General features: G+C 38.9%; 1 protein-coding gene across 1 annotated transcript in view; it reads left to right on the top strand.

Annotated features, from left to right (window-relative positions):
* Nucleotides 1-20,921, top strand: part of LOC107193885 (gamma-aminobutyric acid receptor subunit beta) — a 143,394-nt gene that overhangs the window by 81,614 nt on the left and 40,859 nt on the right. The window contains 1 exon segment of the mRNA XM_015583421.1: nt 10,350-10,417. Coding sequence (XP_015438907.1) covers nt 10,350-10,417 — 68 coding nt within the window.

Raw genomic sequence — 20,921 nt, 5'->3', positions numbered from 1 at the left:
AAATGATCGGTTTTGCAGTGCTAACGCCTATCTCCCAGAGGGGTTCGGTAGATTTAGTGTTAACGAAAAACCTCGACCAATCAGAGCGCTAGTCTACCGGTCGAGCTCACACGGTATCATTGGCTACGTATAATAGCAAATGAAAAAGACGTAACAAATAAAATCGAACTCTTTATCGTCTTTTGTTTGTCATTTAAAGTGATTAATAAATAAAGCATAAATGGACGAAAATCAAGCGTAACGTAAAGAGGCCAATACACAGTCATTTTTTTAAATAAAATTGAGAACAATAATTATTTGAAGTGAGATGGTAAAGAATACATAAATTTTATTTTTAAATAACGTATTAACGAAAAGGTAATGTAACAGAAAATGAACGGGAAGTGATCGTAGTTTAATAACAGGAAACAATACTACTGCTAATGAATAAGTCTCTTTTAAAAGGCCGAAACAAAATTTACGTACGGATATTTCCAGAATGATCACCGGTAATAAGTCACAGCTTACGTTAAATTAAATGATTAATAGTCACCAATAAACTGAATAGAACGCACCCTTTCGGAAATTCACATGCAGCTTGCAAACCTGGGTCAGTAGGTCACTGTACTGATCTTACAAGGAGTGTATTTCAGGTGTCCGCCTCTGATTGCTTTGGTTTTCGGATATGTTTTAGAGGACCGAAAAATAAGAGATACGTACTTTTTTATAGCGGCCCGTTTTCATATTTAGGGGGTGAAACCACCCCTCAAAGTTTCGACACGGAAGTACTATCTCGAAAACCAAAAGAGATACATGAAAACTTTCAATTGGTGGCTTTTATGGTTTTTTATGTACAATAAACTGGTGTTAACAAATTGTCAAAAATACAATGTATTTATAACAAAAAAATTTATTATAACATTATTTTACAACTTATTGAAATTTCCGTAATAACATAAAATGACGAGCACTTAATTCCAAATCCATTCGTATATTTATTTTTGAAAGTCTGCGAAACGTTTTTCAGAAAAATAACGTCGCCAGAGTTATTCTTGTGCCGCTGCATACGTTCGTTGAAAAACAACAAATATGAATGACACAAGACATCACGTTTGCAAATCAAAGTTGCTTTTGCAAACAAAAAGATTCATAAAAATTATATCAAATTTTTTGAGAAATCGAAATTGACTTTTATAAATTGACCATTATTTAATTTTTATTAATATATTCTCCGAAAACCGTGGCAATCGGAAACTTAAAGAGCGGGCGTGCGCACAGGATATAAATAATAAAAAACTGCGAGACTAAGGAGGCAATTTCAAAAATAAATATACCAATGGATTTGGAATTAAGTGCTTGTCAGTTTATGTCATTACGCAAATTTCAATAAGTTGTAAAATAAAGTTATAACAAATTTTTGTGTTATAAACAAATTGTATTTTTGACAATTTGTTAACACCAGTTTATTGTACATAAAAAAACCATCAAAGCCACCAATTGAAAGTTTTCATGTATCTCCTCTGGTTTTCGAGATAGTACTTCCGGGTCGAAACTTTGAGGGGTGGTTTCACCCCCTAAATATGAAAACGGGCCGCTATAAATAAATACGTATCTCTTATTTTTCGGTCCTCTAAAACATATCCGAAAACCAAAGCAATCGGAGACGGACACCTAAAATACACTCCTTGTTAGTCATCGGCGGGCAAAACGGTTTATGGTAGGGTAGCACCCTGTTAACAGGTGATCGCAGGTATGCGGCACCAGCCGAAGTTAAGAGTCGTAACATCAAGTGTGTCAGGGTTATTCCACCGCATAAGTATTCACTTCACTGCACGAACACTAACACTAATCAACTGACACGATCACTTAATGTATTTTTAATCGAACGTGTTGTTCCTGCGTTATGGAAACTGGTGGCCCCGAAAGGTGTCGATTGTTTTCAATTCAGCAGGTGTTCCACATAGCCAAACGCTTGCATAGCAGCAGCCGCGTTTCCGTTATTCTGTGTGTACCACCAGAACATTGTATAATACTCCCGTGAACATCTCTGTCGCCCGATTGCTGACCGACTGACAGAATTTTTCCCGAGGAGTTTCTTCTACCTCCAAGTAGTTTCCATCGTTACATTGTGAGTTCACTCCCACCACGACAAGATTTAGGTAAAAGGAGGCCTGCGTTCTAGGAAAACACATGCTTTGCAGAAGTCAACGTACGAACCGTTGTACAGTTTCGTTGAAGCGCGTACCCCGTTAATTTATTGCCAGGATACTCATTGTTTCGAGATAGAAAAAAGGCATCACGTGTATCGCCTTGAACGGGTCCGAAGAGAAGAGGACCACCAACGTACCCTTTGCTACGAGATAGAAAGCAGAAACTACGTTTTTCCTCGAGGAACAGGAAAACAAATTTCACGGACACATGTTTAATTGAAGCTGCTTGGCTTAGCACCTTAGCAAAGGTCGGAGGAGACATTTCGCTGCAGGACACAAGGAACTTTTATACCTGCAGTCTGAATTTCAACCATTGGAAGATCAACAAGCAGAAATCGTAAAAGTGCACTATCCGCTTAATTATACGCATTGAAGTACTCCATCTTTCACGAAATGCGAGAGAACATCAAACATGATAGGGTCATTCCGCACCAAATCGATCACATTTTTCCCTCGATGTGTGAGATTTTGTGTACTATGATGTAGTCCACGTAGAATTAGGTAGAGGGTTATATATATATATATATATATATATATATATATATATATATATATGTGGGATCGGGAACTCCATAGCCAACAAAGGACCAAATAATATTTTTGGAAAATAGGTGGGTTCCGTGGAGCAGTGGGTACAGTCTCTGCTTTCGGCGCCAGGTGTCGTGAGTTCGAATCCCGCTTGGGACCTCTCATTTTTCCAACGCTCCTACATATATATATGCTGGGTGTAACACACGTATATATATATATATATATATATATATTTGTATTAAGTTGTTATGTATATATTTATTGATATAATAACGTTGTTGCGGATTAGTACCATTAATTTAAAGCAGAGCGCACATGGTCTGTCCATTCGCCACAAGACCCCTAGATCTCCACAAAATTTAGCCCAGTTCATGCTTATAAGGCTTCATCCCTGGCAACGGTGGTGTACAACACGCACTCCACTAACGAAAAATTGAATGCTAACTCGAAAATCATTTATTGTATTGTATATCGATGAACATGGAATGAATCGAATTAATCGAGAACACAATTTTGTTTCACGATGATTTCCGCTGTTTTTTAAGCCCACGGTTTGCTCCTAACCTCTGCCATAGGGAACCGTCCTGGGTTTCGTATTGTACACGCACCGTGCATCAAGTTTAACTCAATTTCTCCGATTTGAAGTCGTCTAGATTAGGTGATAATGTTCGCCTAAGGATCGATCGGGTTCGAGGCGTCCACGACATAATCGATTAATTGTGCAGCCCGACCGCAAGAAATTAGCAGGTTTAATTTTGGCCATCGTCGCGGGGCAGAACTCTGCCCCGGGGCGTGGCGGCTTCGGGGGGGGCGGGGGCTCCTCTGCCTCGTCGTTCCGATCGCTACGTGTCGAGGGCCAATTGCCGTCGCTTCCTCGATGAAATTAGTTCGGTTACCGTGCACAGGAACCGCACCACTCCGGTGTGTGTGTGATTGTGTGCCTGCCTGTGTGTCTGTTCCTGTGCCTGTGCCTGTGCGTATTCCTTTGATTTGTTCTTTGTTTCGTGAAAACGTCTGGAACAATCCGAGGACCGTGTCGCCCCGACTCCCCTGGAGCGATCCTTCGAACCGTTTCGGGTGTACAATTCTCTTGGCACGCTGCGACACGGCAGGTGCCCTTCAGTCGACGATAATTTCAATTCGAACGAAGAGGTCCTCTTCATCCTCGTGTATTCGGTTAGACTATTCGTCGCCCCAAGGACCCGTTCGAGCTGATAGTCACCGAGGTATTTCGTTTTGTAGAAAGTGTTTGTAGCTAGGCTGAATTGTCTGTGACGTTAGTAACTGTTGACGATACGGAAAGTCTGATATATCGACACTTTTTAATGCATACAACGTGCACAGGTTTCAGAATTTGAGAGTTAACGTCCATTTCATATGTTTGCTCAAACGAACTGAAATGTTGTATTTTATTTAAGGACTGTTTATACGTTCATGTAAGTTTCGCAAACTGACTCGTGTATTACACGTTCAGTCTACCTGGCGTAGTTGTTTTATATACATGTAAAGAAGAAAATTATAATTAGTTATTACAGATAAATAATAAGAATAGCAATGGTAATTATTTGTCAGAGTCATTAGCTTCCATTTAAACGTGAATGTGAATGCACAAGTCAGTTTGTGCAAATTATTTCAACGTGCAAACGGGCCTTTGGAAGCGAGTATTAGGTACCGTACTCGTAGTTTGACTGGATTGTAACTTATAAAGCAGCAGAGTCAGGCTGACGATTAATTTCTATTGGATGACTCCTTGGGAAGCTTAGGCGAAGTTATTACTACACGTTAGAAGGAATTAAAAATCGAAAAGTAAACAGAATAATAGCTAAATGGTTTTTACAAATATGTATATTTCTTTTTAAGAAAAGTTAATAATTTACTAATTTTGAGAAATACATTCTTCGTCTTATTGCAGTTTCTCCTCGGTTGTTTGTTTAAACATTTACCCATTTACAGTAGAACTCCGTTTACCCGAACCCTACGGTTCATATAACTGGATCGTTCATATAACAGGAGTTCGTCGATGGTACTACTATGATATTTCCTTCAACTAACCGGAGTTCACATCCAGAGAAGTGGATTCAATCATACATTTGCTCGTTCTGCTTATAGTAATGTCTCAAACTCCTTATAAGTTAGGAAGTAAATTTGCGAGAACAATAATTTTCTTAATGCTTAATAAACTAATTCTAATCGTAAATGACTAAAGCATGATTGTGATTTCTTTTAATGCGTTGATCTATTGTTTATATTCTAGCTGTTGCAGATATTCATATAACTAGAGTGACGCTTGGCAGTAGTTCAGATAATAGGAACTCAACAAGAGTTCCGTAAATTGAGCACTAAATAACACTTCATTCCAATAAATGGAGTTCTACTGTACTTTCTTCCTCACACGACGCGTGTAGTATGTAATCTGATAGGTAAAAAGCAGAAAGTAAAAGTAAAATTTATATATTACTTGGGTTAATTCATTCTCAATACATTTGTGAAGTTCTTCGTATGTAAATGAATCTAATCATTATTTTTAACACAGAAGTAATATGAGAATAACATTAAAAAATAAATTCCGTTTCATTAGAAGAACATCACCGATTCAAAAATATAACAAAAGACAGAAAAATTTCAATTTTCTATCAATGGATGACTCCTTATTGATGTCTCATTGCAATTCTATCTCGTTTACTCTCAGTTTATGCTACTTCTCTTTCTCGTAGAACGCAAAAATAGAACCCTGCCTCGATGTTCGCTCTCGAACGGTTCCAATACGTAGAATATCGAGAGACACTTTTACTATACTTATCCTATCGGAGGGAGCGATTTTATACTTCAAACACTTTCTTGTATCGCTAGAAGTCAAACTTTTCTGTTCTGCGAATGATTTATAATCAGGCTTGGGAATTAACTGCTCTTTTCGAGCGATTTTTAAAAGCAACGTCCTCTTTCGCTCCCTGAGGGCCTTCACTTCTGCGACGGCCACATTGCTCGATACACCTCAGGCGCGTACCATCTGAACCGCACGTGGAAGATTAGGGCCACACTCATATCAGTAGGTTTCCACATCACCCAAGTTAATAATCGCTTACTAATTAGCAAGTACTAATTCTGATTTCAAATTGTCCATATTTTACAAGGAATAATACGATAAATAATAATACAAAAGAAATCTATTGATACGAGTGCAGCTTTAATGGTACGCACCTGAGATGCATCAAGCACTAAGGGCGTTGCTATTGAAAATCGACCGAGAAGAGCAGTTAATTCCCAAGCATGATCTATGTTACTTATAATATTCTATATAATTACCTTCGAAGTACTTTTCATTAATTCCTCTGCCGAACAATATACGTATCAAGGATGCAGTGTATCAATCCCTCATAAGCGATGACAATCACGGCTCGCCACAACAACTTGCCGGCTAACGAGATAAACCGGATTCGGTTCAGAGTTCTGACCAACTTGATACGTTCCATTACGTTCGCCTAGTTACCATAGTAGCGGTTCGTATCGATGTTAGAATAATTATGCGCGTGCATGGAACACGGACCGACACCCGAAGAGATTCGGAAACTACTACAAAACAGAACAACACGGAACCCAAAAATGGACAAAGTACTATTTCCGTGTTGCGTGAAACTATAAAAGTGCGCTCACAAAGACTTAGTAGGCTACACTCAGAAGAAAAAAACAATAATAAAGAGAATATGAAGAACTTAAAGAACAATGGCGGATGTATCTGTACACGCACACTCACTAGAAAAACACACACTGTCTCATTATATTTTTCCACACACTAATTTATTTCTTACCGAACACGTTGGCAATCGACGATACTCTACATCAGTGATGGGCAACCGCGCCCGCCGGGCACGTTGCCCGTACGGAGAAATGGCGGGCAACCGCGGGCTCCTGTGGAGGGGATGCGCGACAGGAAACGTCGCTTGCGTATGAAGTGAGTTATAGATACGCGCTCTCAGTCACTCATTTCCCCCACCACTACTATGTACCCGCACGCTGCCCGCCAGTGAGTTTGGAGGGCGCTGAGTTGCCCATCGCTGCTCTACATCTCTGAAAGGCCTATAATTCATACTAGATCTTCCAATTTTTCCGAATCTAGTAGACGAACATATTGGGCTGCCTCATAAGTCCTTGCCGAGTTCGTTGTTTCTCGAACGTTTTCGTTTTTGAATCGAAGCCGGCCCGAGAAGTTTTCAGAATGTGCAAGTAATGGGTATAAATTGGCGCGGGCGTAAGAGGGAGATTAATAGAGAACGAAAATGGAACAACGTCAACTGCAAACTATTATGTTGTATGAGCACCTTTCAACGGAGACAGCTAAGAAGATTAACGCTGCAATCGGGCCAGGTACTAGTAGCGATCGGAAAGTACGCTTCTGATATACGTACCTTGATGAGGGCAATATAAGGTGTTAAAACCAACCCCGCTCTGGCCGACCAACTACCTTCGACGAAGATGATCTACATGGTAAACTCGAGCTGCACCCATATTCCAGCACGCAAGTTTTGGAGAATGCTCTTCGATCATCATCACAACCATCGATCGCCACTTTATTTCGATGAGCTACCGCAAAGTGATGTCGCGATGGACGCCTCACGCGTTGACCGATCATGATCGGGCCGCTCGTGTCAGCATATGTCAAAGTTTTTCAGCCCGGACATTACACCTTCGGACTTTCACTTGTCCCGAGCTCTTAAACGACATCTACTGGGCAAGAACTATGACAAGTATACCACCCTCAAAAAGTACATTGGTGACATTTTTACATCCCAACGCCGATCTTTCTGGGAGAAAGGCATTCAAAACTTGCCGAGCAGATATCTGAATGTTATTGATAATGACGGTGATTATTTCGTGGAATAGAAATTAAGTTTTCATAAATACAAAATAAAAATAAAACTGGTTGAAAATGGCAAGGACTTATGGGACTGCCCAATACACACAAATACACACAAATACACACACACAAAACTGGTTGAAAAGGGCAAGAACTTATGGGTTATATATATATATGTGTATATATATATATATGTCTCACTGTTTCCTGCTTGTTATACTTTTATTAGCCTTATGCTGTCTGAAGCGTGGTCTGCTCTATTGTGCGGAACGACGAAACGGAACGATAACATTTTTGTTTCCTCTATTAGTAGAAGAATATAGTATCTTGTTCAATTTTGGATATTACATACGCACGACCGTCCCGTTAGACCATTTTTAGACGCTAGCTGCTATGCCGCGGTTGCTGAAATGGGCTGCCCGCCTGCCACCACTTACAATTCTTATTATTCTATATTTTACTCCCCCCCCCCCCCCGCGCTCCCGACTTTGTGAACCCTCGCCCCATTTGCCAGAATCACTATCCACCACACTACCTTCTCACCCCCTAACCCCCCTTGTGTCTGACACCGCACGTTATCACATGTTCGTTTTTTTCGAACACGAAAATTACTTTGGGTCTCTCAACGTGTTTTAAAAGAACGACGTCCAAAAAAGAAACATGTCATAGTATACAGGGTTATGCAAAAAAAAGATTCATAAATTCTGGGATAGATAGTATTTGCCAAATGATGACAGAAAAGGCCTAATATATATGTGTCGAGAAATTAATATTTTCAAAGTTATAAACAATGTTTTGTTTTGGTTAAAGCGAATGAAACTTTCTCGCTTCGAGAGCTACCGTACCGTATGGAAACAATGAAGAAAATTGTATAAAAAAAGACACTAATAAGAATTGTAGAGAACCTTCTGTTACCAGAGGAAGAAGAAATGGTAATTCCTGTTACCAGAGGAAGAAGAAATTAAGGTAATCCATTATTTCCACACGGTACGATAGCTCCTGAAGTGAGAAAGTATCAAAATTATTTACAACTTTGAAAATATTAACTTATCGACCCATGTTTATTAGCACTTCTCTTTCGTCGTTTGACAAATATTATTCAACCTAGAAGTTACGAAGCCATCGAATTTTTACCATCCTGTACATCGAAAGACCCGAGAGCCATGACCAATAAGATTCGTGCGGAATCGATGATCGCAGTGATGATGGCAGCGTATTTTTGTGCGACACATACCGTGTTCCATCATTTCACGGGGTTAGATTTGGTAGCGATTACATAACCGATCAACCGTGAAACCGGTTGAACCGATCACGGGGGATGGAATAGGTGACGAACGCGAGAGATCCGATCGGTAAAGGTCTGAGAACGAACAGGATCCGATTCTTCTTTTTTCTTTATCCCTGTGAAGCATATACATACGACATAGAGACCAGAGCGTCTAGTTTGGACGGAATGAAATTAATAGACTGCGGATTTTATGCATTTATAGTCTATAGGTATCTGTGAAATACAATGAAGCACGAAATTTATCGTCAGATGCAACGGATTTTCTATTTTCTTTCGAGCCCAATAAGATACTTGGGTATAGAAAGAACTTCCTACATTTTTTTTAGTCTTTACGAAGAACCTTCTAAAATGTGATTTTTCATACAAATCCACAGTCTAGTAATTAGAAACGACACGATGTGCTCGGCTAACTACAAAAGCCAGCGGATAACTGGAAACCGTTACAATTAAGAGCGGTATGAACGAAAGCGTAACGGGAAAAAAGAAAGAAAACCAAAAGCGATAGTTAAGTAAGGTGAAAGTCACCTTTTGCTACGTGACTTGTGATGAGTTTATAGATATACACACAGGATGATTCATAAATGCACGTCGATACTTCAGGGGGTAAATTTATACATTGATATAAGTGCAAAACGTCTTATGAATATGTGTCCTTTATACTTTAATGTTCGAAGTGCACGATCTCAACCCATTAGACTCTTATTTTCAGGACCGTTTAAAAAGTACTGTCAATTCAACGCAAGTGAATAATTTGCACAAATTTGCAAGAAAGGATACAATAGGATTTGAGAGTATTCGATGAATACCTCGTATTTTCCATCGGTTACGGGACTCCATGCTACGACGTGCAGTACGTGTGTTTAGGGGGCGCTTCGAACATTTTCTGTAATCATTCATAACTCGAAAAATTAATGTGTATAGGACGTAAAATGTTCAAATTACGTTCTCTCTTTACTTATATTACTGTGTAAATTTACCCTCTGATTTATTGACATGCATTTACATGAATCACCCTGTATATAATAGACAAGGGATTTATACATATATACTATACATAACGAGTCAAGTATGAATAATTCTTCTAGCTTAGAAAGCAACGTGGCCGACGAGTGCTGTTGATTTGGTTCCGTGCAGGGTGCGAGCTCTCTTCGACATGTACGCTTGCATTTCGCCCCTGACTCTCGTATATCCCTTCACGATACGATCAGTCGAACGCAATCCAAAGTTCACCAGAGAATGGCCATTGAAATAACGGATCGGATCCAGATGCATCTGTCGTTATATTTACGAGACAGCACATGTATGATTTCGTTCTTTTCATTTTCTGTTTCATTCGACGAACCTTCGCCTGTCCGCGAGTCAGGGGCAAGTCACGAACGTCACGGTGTTATTTTATATACGAGTACAATCTACCTGTCATATTGTACGGAAACATAGAAACTAGCGGATAATCACAGCGACCAAGGCCGGATGGTTTTGTTGATTGCAGGTCCACCAGTGGAGGTCGGTGTCACCATGTATGTCCTCAGCATCAGCTCCGTGTCCGAAGTGTTGATGGTACAGTTTGCATTCTCAAACTCATATACAGAACTCACAATCGACAGCCGTTCTCGTTCATCTCTTTCCCCCCACCACCACCACCACCCATAACCCCTCCCCTATCGTTCGTACCCGTCACGCCCACCCACCCACCCTTTCTTAAATCACATTCTTCTGTCGAAAAGTTAACAAACGTGAAATTTGTCTCTGTCTACATTTATCACTCGCGGATCGAATTATCATGCCGCCGTAACGATCGATCGACGTCGATCCATACGTATCAATCGTGTCGGCCGCGGGATCCGTCTGAGTATCAACATATCCCGATTCGCCACCGATTCATCCCCACTATGCCGCCTTGTTACCGATTTCTATGTCTCGCAATTATCCCCCGGCGTGCATACGTGTGTGTGCACTTTCGTGCAATATACTCATTCGGGGATCCGCGGCAAAATTCAAAAGAACGACAAACTTTGGCGAGTACGAACGTAAGTTTGGCAAACATACACGGCTGATTAATAATGTCGTTAACCATTTTTTGTTCCTCGAAATTCGGACCGGTCATTAACGCTACCCTGATCGCGGTGATACTCGTACACGAACGGATTCTGGTGTACAGTAACCGTCCGTCGATCGCGAAACGGTCGAAAATTCAAGTATTTTTCCCGTCGAAACACACGACGGGCGTACACGCGAAAAAATACGTGCACCGAGGGACACATAGGCACCCCCGGGGGACTCCCGATATTTATGTTGGCAGCAAGGAGCATATTGGCACGTCACACACACATCCACATATATGTATGTGTGTGTATGTATACATGTATATACACACACACATACATACTCACATGTTACACTACACGGATGGCCTACTAACCTACGTTTTTATAGCTCGTCACAGCTGTTTGGCTGGCTGAACTGTTACAAGGGAACCTTGCTACGTTCCACAGTCTTCGCAAGATATATTCTTGTCCACTTCGTTTATGGTTTATGGTTGACTCGTTTAATTCGATTTGCGATGTTCTTGTTGCATGGCCGTACCCGTGGTGCTCGAATCAGCGACGAGAGGTCAACAACAATGGCACATAGGCGGGTAGAAAGGAGGGTAGTTGTGGGGGGATTAACAAAAACAAACCGCAAAAAGCGATAGGCGAGGAGGGGGTGCCGAAATCGGCCATCGAAAAATGCGTCCAACCATGCCTCAATCCGGTCTAACGCTTTTTACGATTGTCCCGGCTGCAATATCATTTTCCGGCGATTCGTTTTATCACGTAGAAGGGATTTACGAGCCGGAGGAATAAAAGTGAACGAAGGGTATATCTCGAACACACTGGGCTTCGAAGGGGTGAGAGTGGGATGTGTGTGTATGCCTCGGGGTGGGGGCTGGGAGGAAGGGTACTATCTATGATACCGCCGAAAAAGTGGCTTACAATAATGCATTTCGTTTACAAACAGCACACACACACGTCCTGAATCTATATCCAGAGGGTGAGTTGTTGGGGAGGGGAGAGGCATTCACGATTCGAGCACCACAGGCCGCACATACGCTGGAGGCACGCATATATACGTGTAAACTTACACGTATTCCTTCGTAAAATCTATAGTTGTATACGTATATAAGCGTGTATTACAGCGTCACGTATCGTATACATGTATGGTATACACACACATATATACATATATATATTTCCTTTCTGAATATTTAAGATACGTATATAGGCGTAATCATATGGCGTATTGTGTATTGCGTATACTTTTGTAGTGTTCAAAGGTAACTGTTCCGGTGTCTGCAATCAGTTTCAAACTGGCGTGAAACTGGATCGATCTCTGTGAATGCAGGTTTCTATCGAGCCGTTACGCGGTCGCTCAGGAATTAATGTTTCACGAATCACGTGTATGATAAATTTAATCAATGCATTTCGGGCGTTGTTACAATCGAATCGGGGGAAAAGCTTGCACAAAATGTGAAATAGTGAACAAAAGATCGGGTTATTCCGAAAGAGAGAACGAACAGTATATTCGGATAGAAGCTAAAAAGGAATACTCCGTCACAGCGTGTCACCGTAAATCGAAGCAACGGAGCTGGACACGTGTTCGGTTGAGATCCAGAGAGCGAGTTTGGAGCTGAGTGTACGAGACTGGACCCCAGGTGTTGAGCCCTGTGCGGAAACCAAATCAAGTCGACACTGTCACCTGGGACGTGACTCGCGATTTTTATATCCGTTGGCGAGCCTCCACGAGATATCCTTTTCCTTTCATTCCAACTCCACCACCCTCTCTCTCTCTCTCACACACGCACAGTGTGTGTGTGTGTTAATTTCCCTTGTTCCTTTCATCTTTCCCCTCCCAAGACAGTCAATCCTCGCGAGGTGCTGCTTGATATATCTCATTCCTTCTTTCTCCCCTAACCTCTCAGGCCTCTGCTGTCTCGTAGGTTCTGGACGCCACGAGTTATCAGGCGGACGTCTCGAGTAAACAAACAACAGATGTGATCAAAGAGGGAACCGAACAGCGGCAAAAGAGGCAAAAAAGAAAACACCACGGAAAAAATTCGGCGAATAGCACCGTGCCCCTGTCCTCGAAACCTTGCATATCCTTTGTTCCTTAACCTTTCGGCCAGCCGACGATCGCATTAAAGACAGAGAGTATAGCTCGTGCGACGTTGCGACTACAATCGAAACTTTGCAAACACTATGTTCATGGACATATATATATATATACTTATATATATTTCTTATAATTATAGGTATAAATACAACACCTATATGAGCTGTATCATTGTCAGTGTGTGCAGTATGCTTCTGGTCGCTATAAATCACTATGAACCGCGTACACATTATATTGTTATCTTTTTCTCTGTCTGTGTGCGTGTGTGTGTTTGCGCGTGCGTGCGTGTGTGTGTGTGTATGTGTGACTGGGTATTTGGTTTCGCTGGGTGGGAGAGTATGATGGGCGCGCGTGTTTTGTGTGTGCGTAGGTGAGCTTAGCCACAGATCGTGTGTGTGCACATGGAATCTCCACGCTGGTGTCGCGAGATGTGGGCACGCGTACACACAGACTCGCCACTTGTCGTGGCGCAAATAGTGCACAATGCAATTTGTTGGGCCAGAGATGACGCCCACGTACGAGCCTCTTTCGGCGTCCGTCATTGGTCGTACAAACACTGCGTTGTTTTCTTTCTTTTCCTTCTTTTCTCTTACTTACGTTCACTCTATATATATATATCTCTATATATCTCTGTATCTTTCTGTTTTTCAATTCCGTTTCGCTTGCCGAGCTTCTACGCTTTGAAACGCTTCTCTGTAGCACAACCTTCCTTACCGACGTTCTATAGGCTGTACTATCCGCGAACGCTTGACCGCTGCCCGTGAACTCTTCTCGCCATGAAACTGTCGGCGGAACGTCCTTAAGCATACTTTCACGGAATGCATTGAACGTTTTTTTTTACGTTGTTTCGTGTACCACAGTCGCAAGAAAATTGAGACTGAGATTTTGTTCGATGAGTTTCGGTGAAAAATTATGCGATCGAACGGTAAGTGATGAGTTTTTGGAGAACGTGGAAGATATTCTTTACGGCATTTAGGTGTACGGTGAACTATAAAATGATGTAGGGTTTATGGGTGTACAGAGTGAACCATTATTGGAAATATAACCGACGACGAACTGATTTTTCGGGGAGAGAGTCCTAATTCTGACGTGAAATTATTCCGTTTCAGAGACAATCACCTTTGAACATCCAGAGTGTAAAAAAAATGTTACAGGTCCCTGAAATGGGTCACTCGTGAAGTAATTTGGAACGAGTATTTCCTTAGGAAAAATGTTATCGAAGCCTTCGTTAACAAAAGAGACATTAACGAAAAACCCCGAGCAATCAGAGTGCAAGTCTACCGACCAAGCTTCCGCGGTAGTGTTGGCTATGCGCTGCGCTTCTGCTACGAAGCTACGAACAAGCAAGTCGGCATGCAGCGAAGAAAACTGCGTATAATAGCAAATAAAAAAGACGTGATTTTTATCATCTTCAGTTTGCCATTTAAAGTGGTTAATGAATATAGCACATATGGAGGAAAATCGTGTGTAACGTAAAAAGACGAATACATAGTTCTTTTTTTAAACAGAATCAAAAATAATCATTTGAAGTGAGATGATAAGGAATGCATAATTTCCTTTTCAAATAACGTATTAATAAAAAGGTAATGAAACAGAAAATGCACAAGAAGTGATCGTTGATCATTATTCAGATAAATTCCGTAGTTTAATAACGGGTAACATTGTTACAGCTAATGAATAGGTTTCTTTAAAAAGTCTGAAACTTGCAGAATGATCACCGGCAATAAGTCATAGCTTGCGTTAAATTAAAAAAATAATAATAACTAATAAATTGAATTGAACTCGCCCTTTCGGAAATTTACTGTACCAATCCTGGTCATCGATGAAAGAAACGGTTTATGGTAAAGTAGCGCCTAGTCTGGGGTTAGGTCTGTATTTTCCCAGAACGCTGATTTTTTTTACCTAAACCCTGTTGCCGTGGTAAGAGTGAGAAGCTACTTGGAGGTAGAGGAAGTTTCTTCGGAAAACTTCTGTCAGTCGGTTAGCAATCGGGCGTAAAATATATTCAGTTCATGAAAGTATTACGCAATGTTCTGGGGGTAATAATGGAAACGCGGATGCTGCTGTGCAAGCGTTTGGCTACGTGTAACATATCGGTTACATTGAAAACACTCGGCCTCTTTCGGGGCCCCCAATTTTCATAACGTAGGAACAACACGTTCGATTAAAAATACGTTAAGTGATCGTGTCAGGTGATTTGTGTTAATGGTCGTGCTGTGAAGTGAATACATATTTGGTGGAATAATCCTAACGCAGTTGACGTTACGCATCTTAACTGGTTCCTTGTACCTGCGATCACCTGTGGACTAGGCGCTACTCTACCATAAACCGTTTCTTTCGTCGATGACCAGGACTGGTACAGTGAATTTCCGAAAGGGCGAGTTCAATTCAATTTATTAGTTATTATTATTTTTTTAATTCAACGCAAGCTTATTGCCGGTGATCATTCTGCAAGTTTCCGTATGTAAATTTTGTTTCGGGCTTTTTAAAGAGACTTATTCATTAGCAGTAACATTGTTGCCCGTTATTAAATTACAGATTTTTATCTCAATAACGAACAAGGACCACTTTTCGTGTATTTTCTGTATCATTACCTTTTTGTTAATACGTTATTTGAAAAGGGAATTATACATTCCTTATTATCTCACTTCAAATTATTATTATTTTCGATTCTGTTTGAAAGAAGAACTATGTACTCACCTTTTTACGTTACACACGATTTTCCTCCATATATGCTTTATTCATTAATCACTTTAAATGGCAAACTGAAGATGATAAAAATCACGTCTTTTTGATTTGATATTATACGCAGTTTTCTTCGCTGCACGCCACCTTGCTTGTTCGTAGCTTCATAGCAGAAGCGCAGCACATAGCCAACACTACCGCGGAAGCTTGGTGGGTAGACTCGCACTCTGATTGGTCGGGGTTTTTCGTTAATATCTGGTTAACAAAGACACGGATAACATTTCTGCTACAGAAAAACTTGTTTCAAATCGCCCCACGAGTGACCCATTTTATGGACATGCAACATTTTTGTTACACTCTGTATATCCGTTACGGATCCATCTAGAATAAGTAGGAGCTGCGGATAATTAACAGACGCTTTAACCACGTTCTGTTTAATTGCATGTGTATTTTACAAATATTGAAAGTCATATTTCTTGAATGCCAAGTCTTATTATCGACTTATTTTTTCGTGAAGAATTATCCTTCAATCGGGCCCACCCGCACTAAATAACCGCCCTGCATATAGGCTGTCTTATGTATAATAGTATTACAAAGTCCACCAGTGACCTATCATGGGCACAATTTAGATATACCTTAATTAAAATGCACATATAACTAGAAATTTAATGTCCATTTATATTAAATTTTGTAATTTAGTAAATACCTTTATAAATAAAAAATTGTATGATTAATCGTTAGTACTTTTGAAACATTTCATTAGAAACAAAATTATTAGAAAATAGGTAGCTTTTTAGGTTTTTATTTGTAGTTTCTTTAAAGATTCACTTTCTCTAAAATGGAGGCATTTGTTATTGATTTTTTCACCTGGCATTACTTTATATGTTTTACGTGCCATTGACTATAAATCACTATCAAAGTAGTAGAAATAGATAATAAATCATCCCATTAGTGTTTATAGAATAGAAAACTGTAAGCTACTTAGACAGAATTAATTAGTCGTCTTAAATTTATCTAATATTTTCTCACAATTTTGAAGGCACTTTCAATCATTTCTCCATGAGCCATTTTAGTGTACTATCGTTCGTATTGTGTTCTATCGACAAATACGCAAGAAGCAAAATAAATGAACTGTATATCCGTGCAAAACTAAAATATGAAATAAAAATTTAATTTTATACACAAAGCAAGAAGTGAGATTCATAATAATTAATGACACTACAAAAGTAAAGATAGAGCATTACGGTAGATTAGAGGTTCAGCGCAGCATTGGAGCTAGAGAAACGCCAAACCATTCAGCCTGCCATGACAACATCAGTCCAAAATGACAACGGGTCCACATAGCGACGGAGATACTTGAAGTCGAAACAGAAGCCACTTGCATCCATTACAAGCTCCCCTAATTAATGACGGATAACTTCATCTGTACGCAACGTTGTCCAAAATGCAATAGTGGGTGAAAACTTATTGATAAGAATCTCGGAAAATAAATGAAATTGTAAATAAAAATGTAGGATATATTATAATGTGCAGGCTTCGCTTCAAAGTTGAACTTTACTTGATGCTTTAAAAAAGGCAATTTTGTGCTTGAAGTCGATAAAAGACAAACTGTTTAAACATTTTTCTCGTAAGAATGATAAAATTGATCGATTATACCAATTGCTGTCTCATTGTAATTTTATACACTTCCAAGTTTGTTGTTTAACCCTCCGAGTAATGGACTCGCGGGTAGTGATGGGTAATCGAGCCGTTTTTTAGCACGCCGCCTCCTAAAATTGTTCCATTTCACGAAAAAATAATTTATACAAAATTTGAGATCAATTGGACGTCGGGAAGACGTGGCACTTCGAATGCGAAGTTTGGAAATAGGAATAACTGCACGCTAAATGTAACGAGTAGTATGTTTTTAAAAATTTAAGTGGAATATTTTATATTTTCGAGAATAGCATAATTCTTTACTTATTTAGTATTTAGTTTTGTCCATATGTACATTAAAACACGAATTTAATTTATTCGAATTAAGAATATTTCTCATTAACTGGCCCGCAGCAACACTAAAATATAAGATTCAGCCTTCGACATGGACAGCATGCTGTACGTTACAAAGTTTTGTGTAAATCAATCCTTAGCCTTGAAAATGCAATCACAGCTGTTCAGATATAATACTCGAACTTTTCAAGAGTTCTGAATCAGGAGCCATTAGGTCCCTACCTGTGAAGAAGGAAATATCGTTTAGGAAAGGGCAGAACACCTAGCCTAGAAGACCTTACAGTAATACCGATTCAGCTAGTTTATTCTGAGCGTTCAGAGAGAACAATACGTGATCGTGACAATAACTGTAAAAATTCAAATCGAAGATTGAAACCAGGGGAAGAGAAAATTTCTATCTTCTCGACCATGACGAAAGTCAAATCATTGATCCTAAGTTGCCATCTAATGGACACGTCTTACGCGTGTTATTTTACAATCTGCGTAAAGTAAAATTAAATCTTCGCTCAAGTGTTCACCTGGGTATGAAAGAAGTCAAGGTTATATGGGAGAAAACTCGTATTCCAACACGAAAATTAGATAGGAGCATTGAAAAAGTGAAAGCATTGTCCCAGGAGTGGAAGACATTGCAGAAGACATTTCTTAAAAAATTAGATGATCTTTTCGACATTGCTCATGATGATACTTTGGGCATGATAAGTATTGAAATAAATAAAGCGTTCCTTATAAATCAAAGGAAAAAAACACTTCGTCAAGAAAAAGAGCAGTTAAGACGTGAGAAATATTAATCAAGTTTACAAGGTATGTATTTTTACATAGTTATGTAATTTGTCTTATCCGATATTACGTTTCTTTACTCTCATGTTTTTATATGTATCATTTAATTAAGAAGAAACAGCGGCGTTATCATCATCATCGTCTGAAGATGAAGAAGAATTAATCGAAAATCCGTTGGGGTCTTATATGGATGTCTTTAATTTCTATAGATTTTATAAATAAGGATTCTTCAGACTGACCAAGCGATCGTAATTATAATGTTGGCTTAAATATAGTACGTAATTTAGCTGTAGTTAATGAATCGGGAGGACGAGGAGTCAAACTCATGCAAGAGTTTAATGATGCACTATCACGTAATGAACAGGAGAAACAATTTATAATGCATCGCGCTCTCCAGACACAAAAAAAAACAACTCGTATGAAAAATTTGTAAGTTGTTTTTAGAATTGTTTTGCGTCCATTAAAAAGTGTTGAAACTCAATAACCGTATTTCTTTTCTTCACCTCCTTATGGTATAATATTCACCACTTCAAGTTAAACATATGGATATTATTATTAAATATGAAATATTAATGTCGAACATTCGCTCATCAACTTTTTAAATTAATATTATTACTAATTTACAAATAATATAAGAAAATAACTGAAAGAATTGATACTTTCAGTAAAATACACAAAATATAATATTTAACATACATAATTAAAAAAAGCATAAGTATTACTTAACTATTATATTGAAAAAATTATATTGTGGCACTATTATTGTCAATACTTAACTTCAACGTGGATGTACCACGTCTTCCTGTTATCCGATCAACTTCATCTTTTACAGCAACTATTATTTTACCCAATGGAACAATTTTAGGGGTCAGCGTGAAAAAAAATCTCGCATAAAACTTTTCACCACGTATAGCTAAGGTCCACCCTAGTATACATCGTATGCGTAAACGCGGTGAACGAAAATCACCGACAAAATCGATCGCGGAGCCGACCAATGGTGTACCATCGTTTGTTTTTGTGCCGCGCGATGCCGATCCCCACGGAATAAATATTACGGTTACGGACCTATGGGAGCAATTTTTTATTCATGCCCGTCGAGCTTTGTCGACACGAGTTTATAAACCTGGAATAACGGTAATTATACAATATCAACAATAATATGATAATTAAGTAGTTCATTATATTGTAGTATTGGTACAGGATATATTGTCTGCAGATAATTAACACTGGAGCTACCAGTATTGATTGTATACGAAAGGAAATTATCTATCAACATGTATTAGATCGTTAACTAAGTTTAACGGAATTTTCACCTTGAAATATCTATTAAAATAATATCCTTACAATTTTAGTAATTTTACAACTCCTGATTTAAGTTTGGCACATTTTATCACTTCTATGTAGATAGTGAAAAGCATCTAAGATCGTTACCCTGCCCTTTAAGCAGTTAATGAGATTAAATAATTGTTTGTCAAGTGTGTACTCATTCAAGAAGAATTTCCACGTTTAAACGATTATAAATAGCAAAATACTTTTTTGTCTTCTATTCGTTATTCGAAGCTCTACCGAACGTCGGAACAGTTATTCAAGAGATAACAGAGAAGACAAGGAGCTCGAGCAATGTTCAGTACCGTATAATGTCAATTATCATTCAAAATACTTCTGATTTTTTTTATTGTCGATAACAGCCTACCAAAAGTTACAATTTTTTTCAAACATTTCAAATATCAGGTGGTTAACTCTAAGTTCTAGGAATGTTTTACCTTTCAATATTTATTAAAACAATGCCGTCACAATTTTTGTTTTAATTTTAATTTTAATTTTACAACTCCAAGCTGCTTTGCAAGTGCACTAGTAGATTTGGCCGGATCTTTTTTCAACAATACTTACAAATTATTAAGGTTCCATTTGGTCCTGTTGGTTATCCAACGCGTTATTTTTCTCGCAATACTTTTTTCTAATGTCTTAATCTGAGGTATATTAATCAAGTTTTATGTTAATGCAAATTATAATCAGTATTTCTAACATTAACATTGGCTGAATATGTAAGATATTTTACACGTATACGGTAGACGAGTGCATTTATAAGTAACTGTATACATATTGAAACAGAAACCAGTTAAGTATTAACCATTCGCTTAAATATGCTGCCAGCAATAACAAGGATTTTATTAATACGAGCAGCAAAGGCAGAGCAGACAATATATGAGGCCAAGCGTTGTCAAAACTTCTATCAAAACTCTAAAAGACTCTAAATCCTACATCATTGCGACGGTTGCCAGAATTCGACGATAAATCAAGTATATCTCTTGAGCATCTAAAAGTTTCTGGGCAATATTTTATCCCTAATACGCTTAGCGAAGCAAGTATCTACCGAAAAAACAGATTATATATATTTATTAGGGTGCCAGTTATTTATTTACTAACAAAAAAATTCAAATTTTCGGTGGAACTACCCCTA

The sequence above is a fragment of the Dufourea novaeangliae genome, unplaced genomic scaffold (genome assembly GCF_001272555.1).
Source record: "Dufourea novaeangliae isolate 0120121106 unplaced genomic scaffold, ASM127255v1 scaffold34, whole genome shotgun sequence".
NCBI classification, from domain to species: domain Eukaryota; kingdom Metazoa; phylum Arthropoda; class Insecta; order Hymenoptera; family Halictidae; genus Dufourea; species Dufourea novaeangliae.
The sequence above is the reverse complement of the archived record's forward strand: the minus strand, read 5'-3'. Positions and strand labels throughout refer to the sequence as shown.